Source organism: Spermophilus citellus, assembly GCF_964194105.1.
Source record: "Spermophilus citellus genome assembly, chromosome: 5".
NCBI lineage: Eukaryota > Metazoa > Chordata > Mammalia > Rodentia > Sciuridae > Spermophilus > Spermophilus citellus.
This window is the reverse complement of record NC_138186.1, coordinates 117103381-117121513: the sequence shown is the minus strand read 5'-3', so window position 1 is coordinate 117121513 and position 18133 is coordinate 117103381. Positions and strand designations below refer to the sequence as shown.

Here is an 18133-nt window from a genome sequence, read left to right as displayed (position 1 = left end):
AGATGAATGGATAAAAAAAAATGTGGCATTTATACACAATGGAGTATTACTCTGCATTAAGAAATGACAAAATCATAGAATTTGGAGGGAAATGGATGGCATTAGAGCAGATTATGCTAAGCGAAGCTAGCCAATCCTTAAAAAAAAATGCCAAATGACTTCTTTGATATAAGGGGAGTAACCAAGGACAGGGTAGGGACGAAGAGCTTGAGAAGAAGATTAACATTAAACAGGGATGATAGGTGGGAGGGAAAGGGAGAAAGAAGGGAAATCGCATGGAAATAGAAGGTGATCCTCAGGGTTATACAAAATTACATATAAGAGGAAAGGAGGGGTAAGAGAATAATAATACAAGTGGAAGAAATGATTTACAGTAGAGGGGGTATAGAGAGAAAAGGGGAGGGGAAGGGAGGGGAGGGGAAGGGGGATAGTAGAGAATAGGATAAACAGCAGAATACATCAGTCACTAGAATGGCAATGTGTAAATCAATGGACGTGTAACTGATGTGATACAGCAATCGGTATACGGGGTAAAAATGGGAGTTCATAACCCACTTGAATCAAATTGTGAAATATGATATATTAAGAACTTTGTAATGTTTTGAACGACCAACAATAAAAAAAAAAAGCTAAGCACCAAAAAAACAAATAACCCAATCAACAAATGTGCCAAGGACCTGAATAGATACTTCTCAGAAGAGGATATATAATCAATCAACAAATATATGAAAAAATGTTTATCATCTCTAGCAATTGGAGAAATGCAAATAAAAACTATTCTTAAGATTTCATCTCACTCCAGTCAGAATGGTAGCTATTACGAACACAACAATAAGTGTTGGCCAGGATGTGGGGGAAAGGTACACTCATACACTGCTGGTGGGATTGCAAATTGGTGCAGCCAATATGGAAAGCAGTATGGAGATTACTTGGAAATCTGGGAAAGGAACCACCATTTAACCCAGCTATCCCTCTTCTCAGTCTATTCCCAAAAGACTTAAAAATAGCATACTACAGGGACACAGCCACATCAATGTTTATAGCAGCACAATTCACAATAGCTAAACTGTTGAACCAACCTAGATGTCCTTCAGTGGATGAATGGATTTAAAAAATGTGGCATATATACACAATGGAATTTTGCTCAGCAATAAAAGAGAATAAAATCATGGGATTTCCAGGTAAATGGATGCCATTGGAGAAGATAATGCTAAGTGAAGTTAGCCAATCCAAAAAAACAAAAAAACAAATGCCGAATGTTTTCTCTGATATAAGGAGGCTGACTCATATTGGGGTAGGGAAGGGGAGCACGGGAGGAATAGATGAGTCTAGATAGGGCAGAGGGTAGGAGAGAAAAGGAGGGGGCAGAGGATTAGCAAGGATGGTAGAATGTGATATCCAAAGTACATGTATGAAGACACAAATAGTGTCAACATACTTTATATACAACCAGAGATATGAAAAATTGTGCTGGATATATATAACAAGAATTGTAATGCATTCTGCTGTCATTTATTTATTTTTTTAAATCAATAAGAAAATACATAATATAAAATGGAGGAAATTAAGTTTAAAATATAATATATATAAAGAAAAAATAAATATAGTTTTGTTGATCCAAAAAAAATCAATAGAAGGGTTTTTAATTTTAAAAAATTTAGAGAAATTTCTAGTAGAAATTTAGTAGAAAATGACAAATAGATGAAGAAAAGGAATAGGAGAGAAAAACTATGAATTCTATCATCCAGTAGGATTTCCAGAAGGAGCAATCAGAGAGAAGAATATTATCAAAGAAAATTTCCCAGATTAAAGAAATGTTTCCAGATTCAAATGACCCGGTGAGCCTGGCATGGTGGTGCACACCTGCAATTACAGCTACTTGAGAGGCTAAGGAAGGAAGATCGCAAGTTCAAGGCCAGCCTGAACAACTTAAGAAGACCTGTCTCAAAATCAAATAAAATAAAGGGTAAAGATAATGACTCAGTGGTAGGGCACATGTGTGGGGTCCTGGGTTCAATCCCCAATACCTCAAAAAACAAATAAAAATAAATGATCCATGGGCTGGGGATATAGCTCAGTTGGTAGAGTGCTTGCTTTGCATGCACAAGGCCTTGGGTTCAATCCCCAGCACCACACAAGAAAAAATAAAAAATCAATGAACCTGTAAATATCTAGTACAATGAAGGGACAAAGACTCTTAGGCACATCACTTGAAATCACAGAACATTGGGGACAAAGATCCAGAAGCTTATGGGAAAATAACCTAGAAAACTTTGGAGAGAATAACTAGTTTTCATGCTAAGGACTAGGAATCCAAATAGTATGGTTCCTCTCAACCACAACTCTGAAAAACAGATGACAATTTTGAGGGGCAGTGATTCCAGCCAAGAATTTTATATTGTAATAAATCAAGTCCGATGAGAGAATGAGGGCACTTGCAATTACAAAAAAAAAAAAAAATTATCTTCTGTGTTAGTCAGCTTTTCATCACTGTGACCAAAATGCCTGACAATAACAACATAAAGGAGGAAAGATTTATTTTGGTTCATGGTTTCAGTCCATGGTCAGCTGGCTCTGTTGCTTTGGTCCTGATGTGAGCCAGAACATCATGGTGGAAGGTCATGGCAGAGCAAAGTTCAAAGCAGCCAGGAAGTAGAGGCAGGGTAAGCAGGAAGAAGATAGAGTTCCCCAGGGTACAACCCCAGGAACCTTCTTCCGCCAACCATGCCCAAACCTACGTTTTGTACCACCTCCCAGTAGTCCATTTAAATTATTAATCCATCAAATGGATTAATTTACTGATCAATTAGAGTCCCTATGATCCAATCATTTTCTAAAAGTCCCATCTTTGAACATTGCTGCATTGGGAACTAAGCCTTCAACACATGAGACTTTGGAGGACATTTCATATCTGAACCACAAAACCTCCCAACTTGTCTTTCTCGGGAAGCCACTGGAGGATATGCTCCATCAAAATGAGAGCTTAAGCCAAGAAGAAAAAGGGTATTTATGACAGGAGAGAGGGAAAGGAAATACCAAGATGGTGGGGAGGGACAGTTTATGATGGCAGTTGTTCTGTAAGCCTGGAAAATAACCAGTCCAGAATAGGGCAGGAGACCAGAAGTCTCCAAAAGAGAGAACTGCAGGAAGAAGATGCTTACTGAATGTGTTCAAATGTATCAAGAGGAGATTTATACTGCTAAGGAAGAGTTTGGGAATTCATTATTGATATATACATAGAAAACCAAGCAAACTGAAACAACCCACTAGAATAGAAATTTAATGAAAAACACTCTATATACTTCAGCTGTTAATAATTGTTATATAAACTTAATAACATAAACAATGCATACTTTTCTAAAAGTATTATCTATCTCTTTTGAGGGAATTTGGGAAAAGAAATTTGTGTATGCATGTATATCTTAGACTTCTAATTTGTTCATTGTTTGAAAAAAAGAAGTTATAACCAGATGATTAAAGTGTAAAAACTGAAAGAAAAAAAAACTGAAGTCCAAAAAAAAATTAAAAGAAAAGTTTAAACTTTTGACAGCACAAGGAGGAAATTTTTATATATATTTGTCATATATGTGTGTATTAGTTATCTATTACTGCATTAAAAATTACCCCAACTGAGCCAGGTACAGTGACACATGCCTTTAATCCCAGCTACTTGGGAGGCCATGGCAGGAGGATCAGATGAGGCCAGGAGTTCAAAACTAGTGTGACCTATCCCCTTAAAAAAATACCACCCCAAACTTAGCAGATTTGAAGTAACAATACACATTTCTTATCTTGCATAGTTTCACCAGGTCAGGAATTTAGGAATGACTTAGATGGGTGACTCTGTCCTGATTTTTTCATAAGATTGCAGTCAAGATATTGACCGCAGCCAAAGTCCTCTGAAGGCTTGGCTGGGACTGGAAGATGGCTCTGTCACATGAATGAGCTCTTCACAGGTCTGCTTTTGTGTCCCAGTCACATGGCTACTAGCTTCCCTCAGAGAGAGTGCACCAAGGAGGGAGCTGCAATGTCTCTCATGATTTACTCTCAAAAATCACCCACTGTCATTTGTGCCACACTCTATCCTTTTTTTTTTTAATATTGGTTCTTTATTCTTTTAAAACAAAACACTAAGTCCTACCTACATTAAAGAAGAGAAGTAGGCTTCACATTGTAAAGGGAGACATATCAAAAGATGTATAGGCAAATTGTAAGCCCAGCACAATATGGGTCAGACAAATGAATTATCATTTTAAAATATAAAGAGAAAAATCACTATGTATATAAAGCCATGCCACAGCCCCATCTCTCAGCCAAGGGCATTAATTCAGAAGACACACCAGTGAGGGGTGATGGGGGATTGAGAAAAGACAGACGGACACACATAGAAAGAAAAAGCTGGGGCCAGGTGGGTTGTTTTTCTCTGATACAGGCATAATGACCCCAAGCTAGCTCAGCATTTTTATTGTATAGGTTTCATCAAAGGTTATTTGTGGAAAGTTTCAGCAAATCAGGCAGTCTGAAAGACCTGACTGGCAAGACATTAGGGTTATCTTGTTATGCTCAGAATTCTTTATCCCCAGGAGCTGGTGCCTGAACTCAAGGTCCTGACTGATACAACTCTGCATCTTTGCACAGAGCCTCCTCAGGCAGGGTGTCACCATAGCAACTGGGCTATCTTGACCTTTAAATTTGCACAGGAAGTTCCCAGCACAATGTAGCCACAAGGCAGTCAGAGAGACCACGAGTCAAATCACCATTCTGCACAAAGCCCCAGTGGGGAAAAAATAACAAACAGGCAATTCACAAAATAGTAGATATAAATAACCATTAAACATTAGAAAAAGGGGACTGGGACATAGCTCAGTGAATGCTTGCTGCCATTTAAGAGGCTTTGATTTGCAACATGGAAAAAAAATCACCTCCCTGAAAAACAGAGAGATACCAACAAACTAGAGATATGTCATGTCAATCTCATTGTTAGATTTAAAAGATTACTGTTAACACCCAATACTGACATGTAGATAGGAGAGGGGAAAGTACATCCTCTTATGTTGCTGAAAATAGTATCACCATTTGTAATAGCAATTGGAACTAACATATACAAGCCTAAAATCCATGCATGCCCTTTGAATTATTGAACTTTATGCATTTTTCTAAAGAAACTATAATATCAAGAATATTGTACATAATTGTATTCATCATAGCTTAACTTATGTCTAAATATATATTTAAAACATGTATACCTAAATATATATTATCAGTATTTTAGTTTAAACAAGTTTAATATCTAATTCATCTAATGCAAGTCTGTGTACCCATGTAAAAATGATGATGTCGATGTGGACTTGTTGGCATGGATTAAGACAATATAAGTACATGGAAGAGAAGAATGGAGTCTAGAAATCTGGAAATAGTAATTCAACTTAAAAGAAATATAGAAATCTATTTCAAAGATGCCAATATACAGTATTAAGTTTATTATCTACCTGACAAAAGATATATACTCGGAACATAAAAAGAATCATAAGTCAATCTTTTAAATAAACAAAAGTTGAACATGTGCCCAGAAAGAAAAGCAAGAGGCTGGGGTTGTAGCTCAGTGGTAGAGCACTTGCCTGGTACATGTGAGGCCCTGGGTTCAATCCTCAGCACCACCTAAAAATGAAAATAAAATGAGGGTATTATATCAATAACTAAAAAATATTTTTAAATATAAAAGTGAACAGCTAATAATTTACCACTAATAATTTCAAACTTATTGAAATTATTAGTGGTAAAGGAAATATAAATTTAAACTATAATGAGATACTTCTTCACATCCACTAAAATTATTAAAATTTTAAAATTCACAAAGCCAAGTGTTGGTGAGGATAAGGAGACACTGAAACTTTCATACATTGCTGGTAGAGATGTAAAATCATTTACCCACTCTGATGGTTAATTATAAAGTCAAATATAATTCCATTCTAAAGTGTTTACTTAAGAGACCTGGAAACACATGTCTACAAAAGATTTCTATACAAATGATGACCATACCTTCCTTCATGATAGTCAAATCCTGGACACAGCCCAAAGGTCCATCAATATATGAGTGGATAAAAAAAAAAAATCTGTGGTACATTCATACAATGGAACACTGCTCAGCAATAAAAAGGACCCCTGCAATCACACTCATCAAAACCATTCTAACCAATTTATTAAGGGGAGAAAGTATGAAAAAGGTTATATGCTGTATCATTCCATTTACTTAAAATTTTAGAAAAAGTAAAATTAATTTGTAGTGACAGAAGCAGAAAGTGGTTGCCAAGAGCCCGGAATGAAATCTGGGAAAGGGAGAAGAGGATGGAAGGTATTACCTACACGGGGACATAAAGGGAACATTTTTGGGTGATATTGAAGTTCTATATCTTGATTTTGGTGGTTGTTGTATGTATTTATTTGTAAAAACTGGTACCTTTTATTGTATGTAAGTTATACATACAAAGTTAATTTAATACATTTAAATTTTTGTTGATTAAGGAAAAAATATATATGTAACCAAATATATATATTTCCAAATATATATATATATATATATATATATGTAAAATATATGTGTATCATGTATATCCATACATATGTATGCATGTATATATGAATAAATACATGAAATCCATGCATGAAAAATATGGATGAATGTTTATTAAAGCAAGTACTCAAAGTCAGTGAATTCTGAACACAATTCCTGAGATACCTGAAATGGTATTAATATTTTGAGAAGATAGGCATAGATAGATAGATGATATAGATAAATAGATGAACAACATTTTGTATTCTCAGTACCTTGAGTTTTTTAATTAGAGCATTATAGTTTTACATACTGATTGGGTTCATTTTGACAAAATCATACATACATGGAATTATATTTCATTCCTTGTTATAAAGGAACACCTGTGGAGAAAAGCTGTGAGGAGACACACAAAAGAACAGACACAGGGTACAAACGGGCAGACAGGATAGAGCAAAGAGAGTGAAGTGAAGTGGTGAAGAAGAGGTGCAGAAGTGCAGTGTCCACTCCTCCCTGCCTGGGAGTTTATTAATTCCAAGAACACACACCTCCCGTTACCATGACTATATTCTAATTAGTATTTCTTTAACCCTGAGTGCTAGCTAACTGAGATGAGGTGCAGGTTAGAATAAACATGGGGTCCCTATCCTCCAGGGGCATTACCATGGAGACCAGATAGTGCTTGCCTAGTTATCTTATTCCCTCAGAGGGAGACGGCTGGGCATCCCAGGTCTGGGAAGCAGGGTAAACTTGTGAAGGACATTGCTATGGCAGCCCGGCATCATGTGCTTTTGCCCAGGAATTTCCCAGTAGCCAAGTATATACTAGCAGCTGGACTTTGCACAGAAACATCCTAGTCACCAAGCATGTCACAGTTACAAAGTTTGTAGAACCCCAATCCCAAACACAGAACTCCCACACCTTGTTCCCCCACTATTCCCTCCCTCTTCCCTCCCTCTTTCTCCTTCCCCTACTCTACTGATCTTCCTTTCTTTCCTTTATTTACTTATCTTTGATTGAGTACCTTGTTAGTTTATGTGGATTTTCTTGAATATTCTTTGCAGGTCATTGACTATACCACAGTCGTTCAGCCAATTTTTGATGCAGCCCGTGAATCATTAATAGAAAATTCTATAGCCGAGGCCACTGAAGCAGCTATCAAAGTGGTGAAAGAAAATCTTCTTGCAGAACTACAAGCTAAAAGACAAGGTGAACCATCTTTTTTAAATGTGCATTTTAAGTTTTGGTCAGCTATTAAGTCTGGCTACTTTAGCACAAGGACTGTTTTTTTGCTCATCTTGCTATCAGCCCCTTGCACATTATGGTTTCTTAATAAACGGTGGTAGGAATGAGTAAACATAAACCAACTCATAAGTTAATAAAGAAAATTCAATTATAGACCTCCAAGGAAAGGAATAAGAAGGAGTTTTCAAATTTGAATGTCTTTACTTTTATGTATCTACTCACTGAGTAGAGACAGTTTGAGTAGTATTCACACCTTTATCTATATTAGCAATTAAAACAACAGCAAGACACACCTGACTCCAATGGAATTTGTTGTTTTATGTTTATATGCCAGCCCTGATTATACTTAAGTCCTTCTGTTTGGGAAATATTAATTTCAAATTCAAAAAGTCATAATGCTGTGAAACTGGAAGAAATCTTGGAGATCAGTTAATACAATTCTCTAATTTTACACATGAGAAATTGAGGTTCATAGAAGATAAATAGCTCCTTGAAAACCACCTAGTACCAGCTAAGACTTGAACTCGAATTTCCAAAGCCTCCTGCTTTTTCTCCTGACCAATCATGCCTGTTTGGGTTCCAGTACCATGCTGGTTTTGTTACTATAGCTCTGTAGTATAATTTGAAGTCAGGTATTGTGATGCTTCCTGCTTCACTTCTCTCACCAAGAATTGCTTTGGCTATTCCAGGCCTTTTATTTTTCCAAATGAATTTCAGGACTGCTTTTTCTGTTTCTATGAAGAAGGTCATTGAATCTGTGTAGCGCTTTGGTAGTATGGCCATTTTGACTGTTTCTGCCTACACAAGAACATGGGAGGTCTTTCCATCTTTTAAGATCTTCTTCAATTTCTTTCTTTAGTCTTCTGTAGTTTTCATTGTAGAGGTCTTTAATCTCTTTTGTTAAGTTGATTTCCAAGTATTCTTTTGTTTGAGGCTATTGTGAATTGGAGAGTTTTTCTAATTTCTTTTTCAGCAGATTTATCCTTGGAGTATAGGAACCAAATTGATTTATGGGTATTGATCTTGTATCCTGCAATTTTGTAGAATTCATTTATGAGCTCTAGAAGTCTTCTGGTGGAGTTTTGGGGTTTTCTAAATATAAGATCATGTCATTGACAAACAGAGATGATTTCAACTCCTTCTTTCCTAGTCTATCCATTTAATTCCTTCTCTTACCTAATTGTCCTGGTCAGAGTTTCAATGGCCATGTTGAACAGGAATGGTGAAATTGGGCATCCTTGTCTTATTCCTGTTTTTAGAAAAAAAAATGCTTTCAGTTTTTCTCTATTCAGAATAATGTTGGCTTTGGGTTTGTCTCATATAGCCTTTACAATGTTGAGGTTAGTTCCTCTAGTTTTTATACTATTTTAGACATGAATGAATGCTGCATTTGTCAAATACTCTTTCTGCAACTATCGAAATAATCATGTGATTCTTGTCTATAAGTTTATTTATGTGGTGGATTACATTTGTGGATTCCATATGTTGATTGCTTGCATCCCTGAGATGAATCCTACTCAATCATAGAACACTATTTTTGATGTGTTTTTGTGTGTAGTTTGCCAATAATTTATTAAGATTTTTTTGTATCTATGTTCATCAAGGATATTGGTCTAAAGTTTTTTTTTTTTTTTTCCTTGATGTGTCTTTATCTGGTTTGGGTATTGGAGTGATACTAGCTTTATAGAATGAGTTTTGCTGAGTTCCCTCCTGTTCTATTTTATGGAATAATTTGAGAAGGATTGGTATTAGTTCTTCTTTAAAGGTCTGGTAGAATTCAGCTGAGAATCCATCCAGTTCCAGTTCTGGGCTTTTCTTTGTTGGAAAGGTTTTTTGTTTTTTGTTTTTTGTCTTTTTTTTTTTTTAGAGGGGGGGGGGAGAGAGAGAGAGAATTTTTTAATATTTATTTTTTAGTTTTCGACGGACACAATATCTTTGTTTGTATGTGGTGCTGAGGATGGAACCCGGGCCGCACGCATGCCAGGCGAGCGCGCTACCGCTTGAGCCACATCCCCAGCCCCTGGAAAGTTTTTCTTGGCTGCTTCGATTTCATTATAGAAATTAATCTGTTTTTAAGTTTTCTGTGCCTTCCTGGTTCAATTTGGATATATCATATGTCTGTAGGAATTTTTCCATGTCTTCAGGATTTTCTATTTTATCGGAGTATAAATTTTTCAAAATAGTTTCTGATGATCCTTTGTATTTCAGTAGTGTCTGTGGTGATCTTTCCTTTTCTATCTTTGAATTTGATAATCTGAGGCTTTTCTCTCTTTCTTTTAGTTAGTTTAGCAAAAGGTTTATCAATTTTATTTATCCTTTCAAAAAACCAAATCTTTGTTTCATTGATCTTTTGTATTTTTTAATCTCAATTTTATTGATTTTTATCTCTGATTTTTAATGATTCTTACTGATTTTGTTTTTGTTTCTTCTTTTTCTAGGACCTTGAGATGTAATATTAGGTTATTTATTTAGTATCTTTCTTTTCTTTTAAGTATATGAGCTCAGTGCTATGAACTTTCTTCTTAGAATTGCCTTCATACTGTCCCAAAGATTTTGATATGTTGTATCACTGTTCTCATTTACCTTTAAGGAATTTTTTATTCTCCACTGATTTCTTCTGGTATCTATTCATTGTTTAAGAGTGTATTATTTGGGGCTGGGGATGTGGCTCAAGCGGTAGCGCGCTCGCCTGGCATGCGTGGGACCCGGGTTCGATCCTCAGCACCACATACCAACAAAGATGTTGTGTCCGCCGAGAACTAAAAAATAAATATTAAAAAAAATTCTCTCTCTCTCTCTCTCTCTCCTCTCTCACTCTCTCTTAAAAAAAAAAGAGTGTATTATTTAATCTCCAGATGTTAGAGTGATTTCTATTTTTTATCTTATCATTGATTTTTAATTTCATTCCATTATAATCTGATAGAATGCAACATATTATCTGTATTTTTTATATTTGCTAAGATTTGCTTTGTGACCCTAAATATGATCTGTCCTAGAAATGTTCCATGTGCTGCTGAGAAGAAAGTGAATTCAGTTATTGATGGATGAAATATTCTAAAAATGTCTGCCAGTCCGAATTATTAATTGTACTTTTTAGTTCTATAGAATCTTTGCTTAGTTTTTGTTTGGAAGATCTATAGAGTAATGAGAGAGGTGTGTTAAAGTCACCCAGTATTATTGTATTATGGTCTATTTGATTCTTAATATTGAGAAAGGTGTGTTTGATGTACATAGATGCTCCATTATTTGGGGCATAAATATTTACGATTGTTATATCTTGTTGATATATGATTCCCTTAAGCAGTATTAATCTCTTCTGATTAATTTTGACTTGAATTTTTACTTTATCTGATACAAGAATGGTAACCCCTGCTTGTTTACAAGATCCATTTGAGTGGTATATTTTCCCCATCCTTTTGCTTTCAGTCTGTGGATGTCTTTGCCTGTGAGATGAGTCTCTTGCAGACAGCACATTGTTGGGTCTTATTTTTTAATCCAACTTTTGAACCTGTATTTTGACTGATGGGTTTAGACCACAGACCCTACTGATGAGTTTATACATTCAATGTTATTATTAAGAAATGATTTTTATTTCCTGCCATTTTGATTTATTTCTAGTATTTAGATTGGATTTGATTCTCCTTTGATTGACTATTCTTAGAGTGTAATGCCTCTTTATGCTGGTTTTCATCTCTTCTTCATGAAATATTGTATTGAGTATGTTTTGCAGTGCAGGCCTTCTAGTTATGAATTCTTACAACTTTTGTTTATCATGGAAGGTTTTTATTTCATCTTCAATTTTAAAGCTTAATTTTTCTGGGCATAATATTCTTAGTTTGCATCCATTATCTTTCAGAGCTTGGTATATATTATTCCAATCCCTCCACACTTTTAAGGTTGAGAAGAAATCAGTTGAGATCCCACTTGGTTTACTTCTAAATGTGACTAGTCCTTTTTCTCTTTCAGCTTTTAAAATTCTATCCTTATTCTGTATATTAGGCATTTTTATAATAATGTGTCTTAGAGTAGATGTCTTGTGATTTTGTATATTTGGAGTCCTATTGCTTTTTGTATTTGAATTATTTGAATTTCCATTTCAATCTTAAGGTTTGGAAAATTTTCTGATATTACTTCATTGTAAAGATTGTGCATTCCTTTAGTTTGTGGTTCAGAGTCTTCATATATCCCAATAAATCTTAAATTTGGCCTTTTAATGTTACCCAGTAACATTAAATATTCTGTTCATGGTCTCTTAAAATCTTTACTCTAGGGTTGACTTTATTTTCAGGATTATATACTTTGTCTTTGAGACCTGAACATCTGTCCTCAAAATGGTCTAATCTATTGGTGATGCTTTCCATTGAATATTTAATTTGACTTATTGATTCCTTCATTTTGAGGTTTTATGCTTAATTCTTTTTCATACTCTCTATTTATTGAAGTGATCTTTAATTCCCTTATTTTCTCCTTGGTGTTTTAGCTCATAGAACAGTTTAACTATGAATTTCTAAATTTCTTCTCTGACATTTCCTCAACTGTGGTGTCATTGAAGTCTATTGTCAAACATTATAGGCTGGTTGTTCCCTTGCTTTTTCATATTGTCTACTGATCTATCAGTATAGTTCTGACTTCTTTTAAGTGAAGGACAACTATGTGAGCTTCTTTTTCTTAATAGTCCTAGGTTGGGGGCTGAGGATGTGGCTCAAGCAGTAGCGCACTTGCCTGGATTGTGTGCCGCCCAGATTCGATCCTCAGCACCACATACAAAAACAAAGATGTTGTGTCCGCCAAAAACTAAAAAAATAAATATTAAAATTCTCTCTCTCTCTCTCTTTCTCTCTTTCTCTCTCTCTCTCTCTCTCTCTCTCTCTCTCTCTCTCTCTCTCTCTCTCTCTCTCCTCTCTCTCTTTAAAAAAAAAAGAGTCCTGGGCTAGGTTGATATCTAGATAATGATGTTTTAATTCAATGTATGCCTCTGCTGATCCCAATATCAGCTCCATTTTAAGAGATATCACTAAAGAGGCACAGTGGACTAGATAAAGGAGAAATAAGGGAATGGAGGAGGACAGGAAAAGGAAAGACAGTGGAATGAATCTGACATATATGAATACACCACAGTGAATCTCCTACAAGACAGATCCTAATTCAAGTAAGATATACTCCATGTTTGTATATGTATGTTAAAATGTACTCTACTCTCATGTATAAGTAAAAAGAACAAACTAAAAAAGAGAGCGAGATACCACTGAGCCCTATTTACAGTAATCACTTCTGAGCCAAGCCTCATACTATTCAACCTTGTAAGAACAAAAACTTATTCACTTGTTCTCTGTGGTTCCTCAAATTTTGGTATAAACCTATAATAAAGTTCTGGAACAGGTAAAAAAAATGGTAGTTAAATTTAGTAAATTAATATAAACTTAAGTGAATGCTAAAAGGAGGTAGGAACAAAGTTTGGACAAATGGGAGAGGGTGAAAGAAGGAGAGAGAGAGAGAGAGGAAGAAGGGGGGCTATAAAAGGGTAATTTACACCAATGTAGAAAGGAAAAATAGATTCATGTGTGTTATTTGAGGTAGTAGTAGATATTGAAAGAGGATGAGTAGGTGGTTAGAGAAGCAGGTATAGACAGACTGCAGTTAGGAAAACAAAGATAGGAAGATTGGTTCCAATTAATGCTTTAAACCATTTAATGAATACATTCAAATGGGTTTGAGGTACAACTGTCAGCTATTGGGTTAGTAATTATTCAAGTGAAGGAATTACTTGTGTGATCAAGGTTAACATGAGAGTTGTTTATAGTCTCAGAGGGTGCAGTATTGTGAGCTGACTGATTCTAATGTTGCAGAAGTTTAGGATAGTCTCTAAAGTACCTGTGTTTGCTGGTCATCAGTATACCTCTTCCCTTCTGCTAGATTCTTTTAGCAGTAGTGAAGATCCAGCTTGCTGTCTGTGTGTGCAGGAACACTGGTTGTGGGTTTTCCACAGGTGTTCTGTGGTGCAGAATTATTCCCCTGATGCCTCTGCTCTCTGAGGTGTTGTAGTAGAGGGTCTCTAGTGGTTCATTCACCTGGATTCTAGTTTCTGCTACCCCAGGTTGTGAAGGATGGACATTTTTTTTTTAAAGAGAGAGTGAGAGAGGAGAGAGTAAGAGAGGAGAGAGAGAGAGAGAATTTTTAATATTTATTTTTTAGTTCTCGGCAGACACAACATCTTTGTTGGTATGTGGTGCTGAGGATCGAACCCGGGCCGCACGCATGCCAGGCGAGCTCGCTACCACTTGAGCCACATCCCCAGCCCCAAGGATGGACATTGATTACCTCTGCTTAGTAAATCTGACACAAGGGACCACAAGTAACCAAACAATGCCCTGTCACTTGCCAGTTGCAATCATGGTTCAGGCTGTGCACCTATTTAGGCTGATATCCTCCCCTTTGAGCTGCATAGCCTCTGGTAATTTCCTCTGGGTCTGCATGTCACTGGGTATTCAGGCAGCTTTCCCTCTAGTGTGGGGCTGTGATCCTAAGAACTATCCCAAGTCTTCCTACAGTGCCTCCCGTCAAGTGCCAGTGGTGGGAAGTGGGGCTGGTGAATCAGCTTTCCTTTGTTTGGGGCCAAAACTGCTTCATCGTAGCCTCTGTCTGAGTAGAGGGAACCTGCTCAGAGCTTTTTGCCCTTGTCTGGGTTGCAGCAGCTGAGAGGGGCTTGCTGCACCTCCCCAGTCCAGGTCCCTTCCAGCCCACTCCAATCCCCTTGTTCAGGGGAGGGGGAAGGGAGGGGGCTTTAGAGATCTACAACTAGTCATCGTTCTTCCAGAAGTTCTTTCTGGCTAGATTTTTAAGAGGGCCCACTGCAGGGGCCTTCCCTCTGGTTACATTTGCAGCTATCTGGGCAGTGGAATCCCAGTGCAATTTACGAGGGTGACTGGTCTGCTGTGGGCTCCACAAGACAGCTGTAGACCCCTGGCTCAGTTTTCTTTTCACAGTTTGGTTTTAAGCATTTTGTGCTGTTTTAAGGAGCTTTCTGAGTTTTAAATTTTGTCTGTCTTTGCAACAGTTTTTAAGTGGGTGAGCTTAAGAAACTGTCCTCTTCCTCCACCACCACCACCTTTCTCTCTCTAATGCCCCTCCCCACCCACTCCACAGGAGCAGTTAAGGCACTCTGAGTTTTGTTTTCTCCTCTGGTAACCTATCTTCTAGTCTCTTCAGATCTCAGACTACGTAGTATTGAGTCTTAGAGCGTCTGTTTTGTCACCCGCCTCTCAAGTCTGCCTCCTTTCCATGTTGTGATATCAGGACTCACTGCCTACCTCGCTTCTGCCATCTTCCTGAGTCATGAGGAAATTTCATTCTTAAAATTTCAAACATTGGAAATTTTTTGCTGTTCAGTTTTGCCCCAATCTATTTTTTTTAAGGAAAATTTGTCAATGGAGAGAATATTGAAGGTTTTTTGAACATAAAAATATATATAATAATTCAGAGGATAGAAGCAAAGGTGGAGCAGACTTCCTGTGTGCCAGCCATGCTCACAGCAATGCTTAGAGTTGATTGATCCTCATTTTACCTACTAGAATTTGAGACAAAGCGCTGGAGTGACTTATCTTATGTGACGGTCAGAACTCAAACCCAAGTCTGTCTGACTTGAAAGCAGAGGCTGTCAGTCAGTATACTAGCCTTCCTACCTACAGCTACCTTTTTCTAACACAGGCCAATTAACTCTTTCAGCTGAGAAAAAATTAAGAGAATTCGAAAAAGAATTGGAAAAAAAAGAGGATGGAGATGCAGTTAATGAAGAAGGTAAAGAAATCTGTTGCCATTGTTACTGACTACATCTTTCCTAATGGAAGTAGATTAGCTGATAAAATATCTTATTCTTTTGTTGCAGCACACCGTCAAGAATCTCAAACAAGCACTTCTTTAGAGGACACTGAAGAAGCCAAAAGAAAGTCAGACATTACCCTTGGTAATTTATTTTCTTATATTGGTAAGGATGGTAATAAAGTAAACTGCTAATGCCATGTTTATTGATCTTACTTCCATGTATCTTATTTCTTTAGTTGTTGGTGGACCTTTATTTTATTTATTTGTATGTGATGCTGAGAATCAAACCCAGTGCCTCATGTATGCTAGGCAATCACTCCACCACTGAGCTCAATCCTAGCCCTTCCATTTATCTTCGATCATACTTAATATCGAAGCTTAAAATCACCACAAAATTTGAAAACTTCAAAAGGAATAAAAGTTAGCATCTCTCTTACAGTTAAGCTGAACAGCTATCGGATGAAAAATAGATTGACTAGAATGAATAGGAAAACATAGAAAATGGGAAGATAATATAAGTAGAGACCAAAGAAAAATGTTTAATATTTCCAACCATTATATAATCATTATTGTATAATTATAATTTTTTCTTAAAAGCTCTATGCTTCCTTTAATGCATTGGAATCAGAGCATCAGAAACACATAATTTGGGTTTTAAAATTTTACCTTTATCTATTGTGCTATTTGCCCTTATACAATTTTTCTGTTCATATTTTAACAGAGAGCATATAGCATTATGTTACATAACATTATATGATTATAATATAACTATAATTTTATAATTTATAATATTATAATTATAACTATATGTAATTATATTATAACTATATGTAACTATATATTACAAACTGCTTTTGCCTTTTTTGACTTAAGGTGTATAATTTAATTATATTATTTCACTGGAAAATACTTTAACCTTCACTTAAAATTACTGCACAATATGAATAGGTAGTAGTTTTAATCAGTTCTTTATGTTGGAAATTTAAGTTACTTTTCTTTTTTTGTGCTACTGTAAATTATGTTTCAACAACTTTTTTAATGTAAAGATTTATCTGCATGTTAGTATAAATGGAATCACTAACTAAATGAATTTAGAGCTATACACAGAGTCAAAGTCTTTTTTACATAAAAGTTGTTACAAGTTATGTTCTCAGTAATATACAAAATATGTATCATTGGCTCCTCTTACTGATTCCTACTAAAGATTTTCTCTGAAATGTTATTTTAATTTTTACTTCTGAAGTTTATTATTTTGATATTTGTTTACCATTTGTGTCTTTTCTGAGGTGACCATTTTTGTTTTTTGATCTTTTTTTCTAAATTATTGAATCAATCATATGGTCTCTGTATAAACTTTCTATATTAGTCTCTTATTTTTTATATTTTTTCCAATTTTTGAAGTTTATCTGCTGTTTTTGAAGTACATAGAGGTATTTTTCATAGTTTTTGCAATCAATTCATTGTTTTTCCATTGTTGATTTCTTTCTTTACTTTTAGACATAAACTGTCTTCCTCTCAACCAGAGATAATGGGTGTGTGTCCGTGGGTGTTTGTGTGTGTATGTGTGTGTGTGTGTGTGTTCTTATATTCTAGTGGTTTTTTGTGGTTGTTGTACTGGTCCAACTTTTTTGTAGTTGGTCTTTAAGTGCATCTATAATTTGTTTTGTTTTAGAATGTAGAGCTGTTTTTGCTTGTTGGTTTAGTTCCTCCTAATGATTCAGCATGTATTTTCCTGCTGTTTATTTCAATCCTATTAGGAATTAAACTGAGCAGTGTCAGAAGCTTGTGTATGGCACCCCATCTCTCTGACACATACAGCCTTCACAGAAGGCAGCCCCATACATTCAAATGTTGGCTCTCAAGTGGGAGCTGGGAGCCCCATCTCTGCTGCTATGAAGCCCCCAGCACCAGTCAACAAAGAGAGCCGTCCCCTGGACAGCCTGTTCCCTCTCTTAGGGAGGTATTCTAGGCTAGAAGCAGGGATCAGGGCCTGACCAGTGAGGCATGGACACTAGTCCTGCCAGTGTACATCAATACAAAGGCTCCCCCCGCCTTTTTTTTTTTCCTCATGTCTCTGAATTAAGCACAGCCTCTTGGAGTTAAAAGATCGTTAGTCACCTCAGAAAGGGCACTTTTTTTTTTCAATTTTGATACAGTGGCATTATATGAAACTAAAATGACTACTAGTTTTGCTGCAGGTTAGGTTATTATCTTTATTTGCCCTCCTGACATATATGTTTACCCATTTGAATTAAAAATTAAAATTCAGGACTGCAAATCTTGAGTTCCTAGACCCATATCACAAGCTCTCCTTGGGAATCCACCTATGTTTTTTTCATTTAATACTGTTCTTTTGTTGTTAACAATGTTTTATTCACAGATGAGAAAGAAATCAATGGAACATCTTCAGAGCAAAGTCATTCTCAAGATTCTATTCAAAATCAAAATTTGAATTTAGACTCAGGTAAGTAATATGTGGGTAATTTGGTTCTCTTAGATTGTGGTCCTTAAAAATACAAA

The 18133-nt window shown here is 36.0% G+C and overlaps 1 protein-coding gene across 1 annotated transcript in view; it reads left to right on the top strand.

Annotated features, from left to right (window-relative positions):
* Positions 1 to 18133, top strand: part of AK9 (adenylate kinase 9) — a gene marked incomplete at its 3' end in the record, with an annotated part of 141143 nt that overhangs the window by 56726 nt on the left and 66284 nt on the right. The window contains exons 13-16 of the mRNA XM_081295818.1: positions 7615 to 7759; positions 15518 to 15589; positions 15678 to 15755; positions 17994 to 18077. Of these exons, the coding sequence (XP_081151944.1) occupies positions 7615 to 7759; positions 15518 to 15589; positions 15678 to 15755; positions 17994 to 18077 (379 nt within the window). The remainder of the gene's footprint in view (positions 1 to 7614; positions 7760 to 15517; positions 15590 to 15677; positions 15756 to 17993; positions 18078 to 18133) is intronic.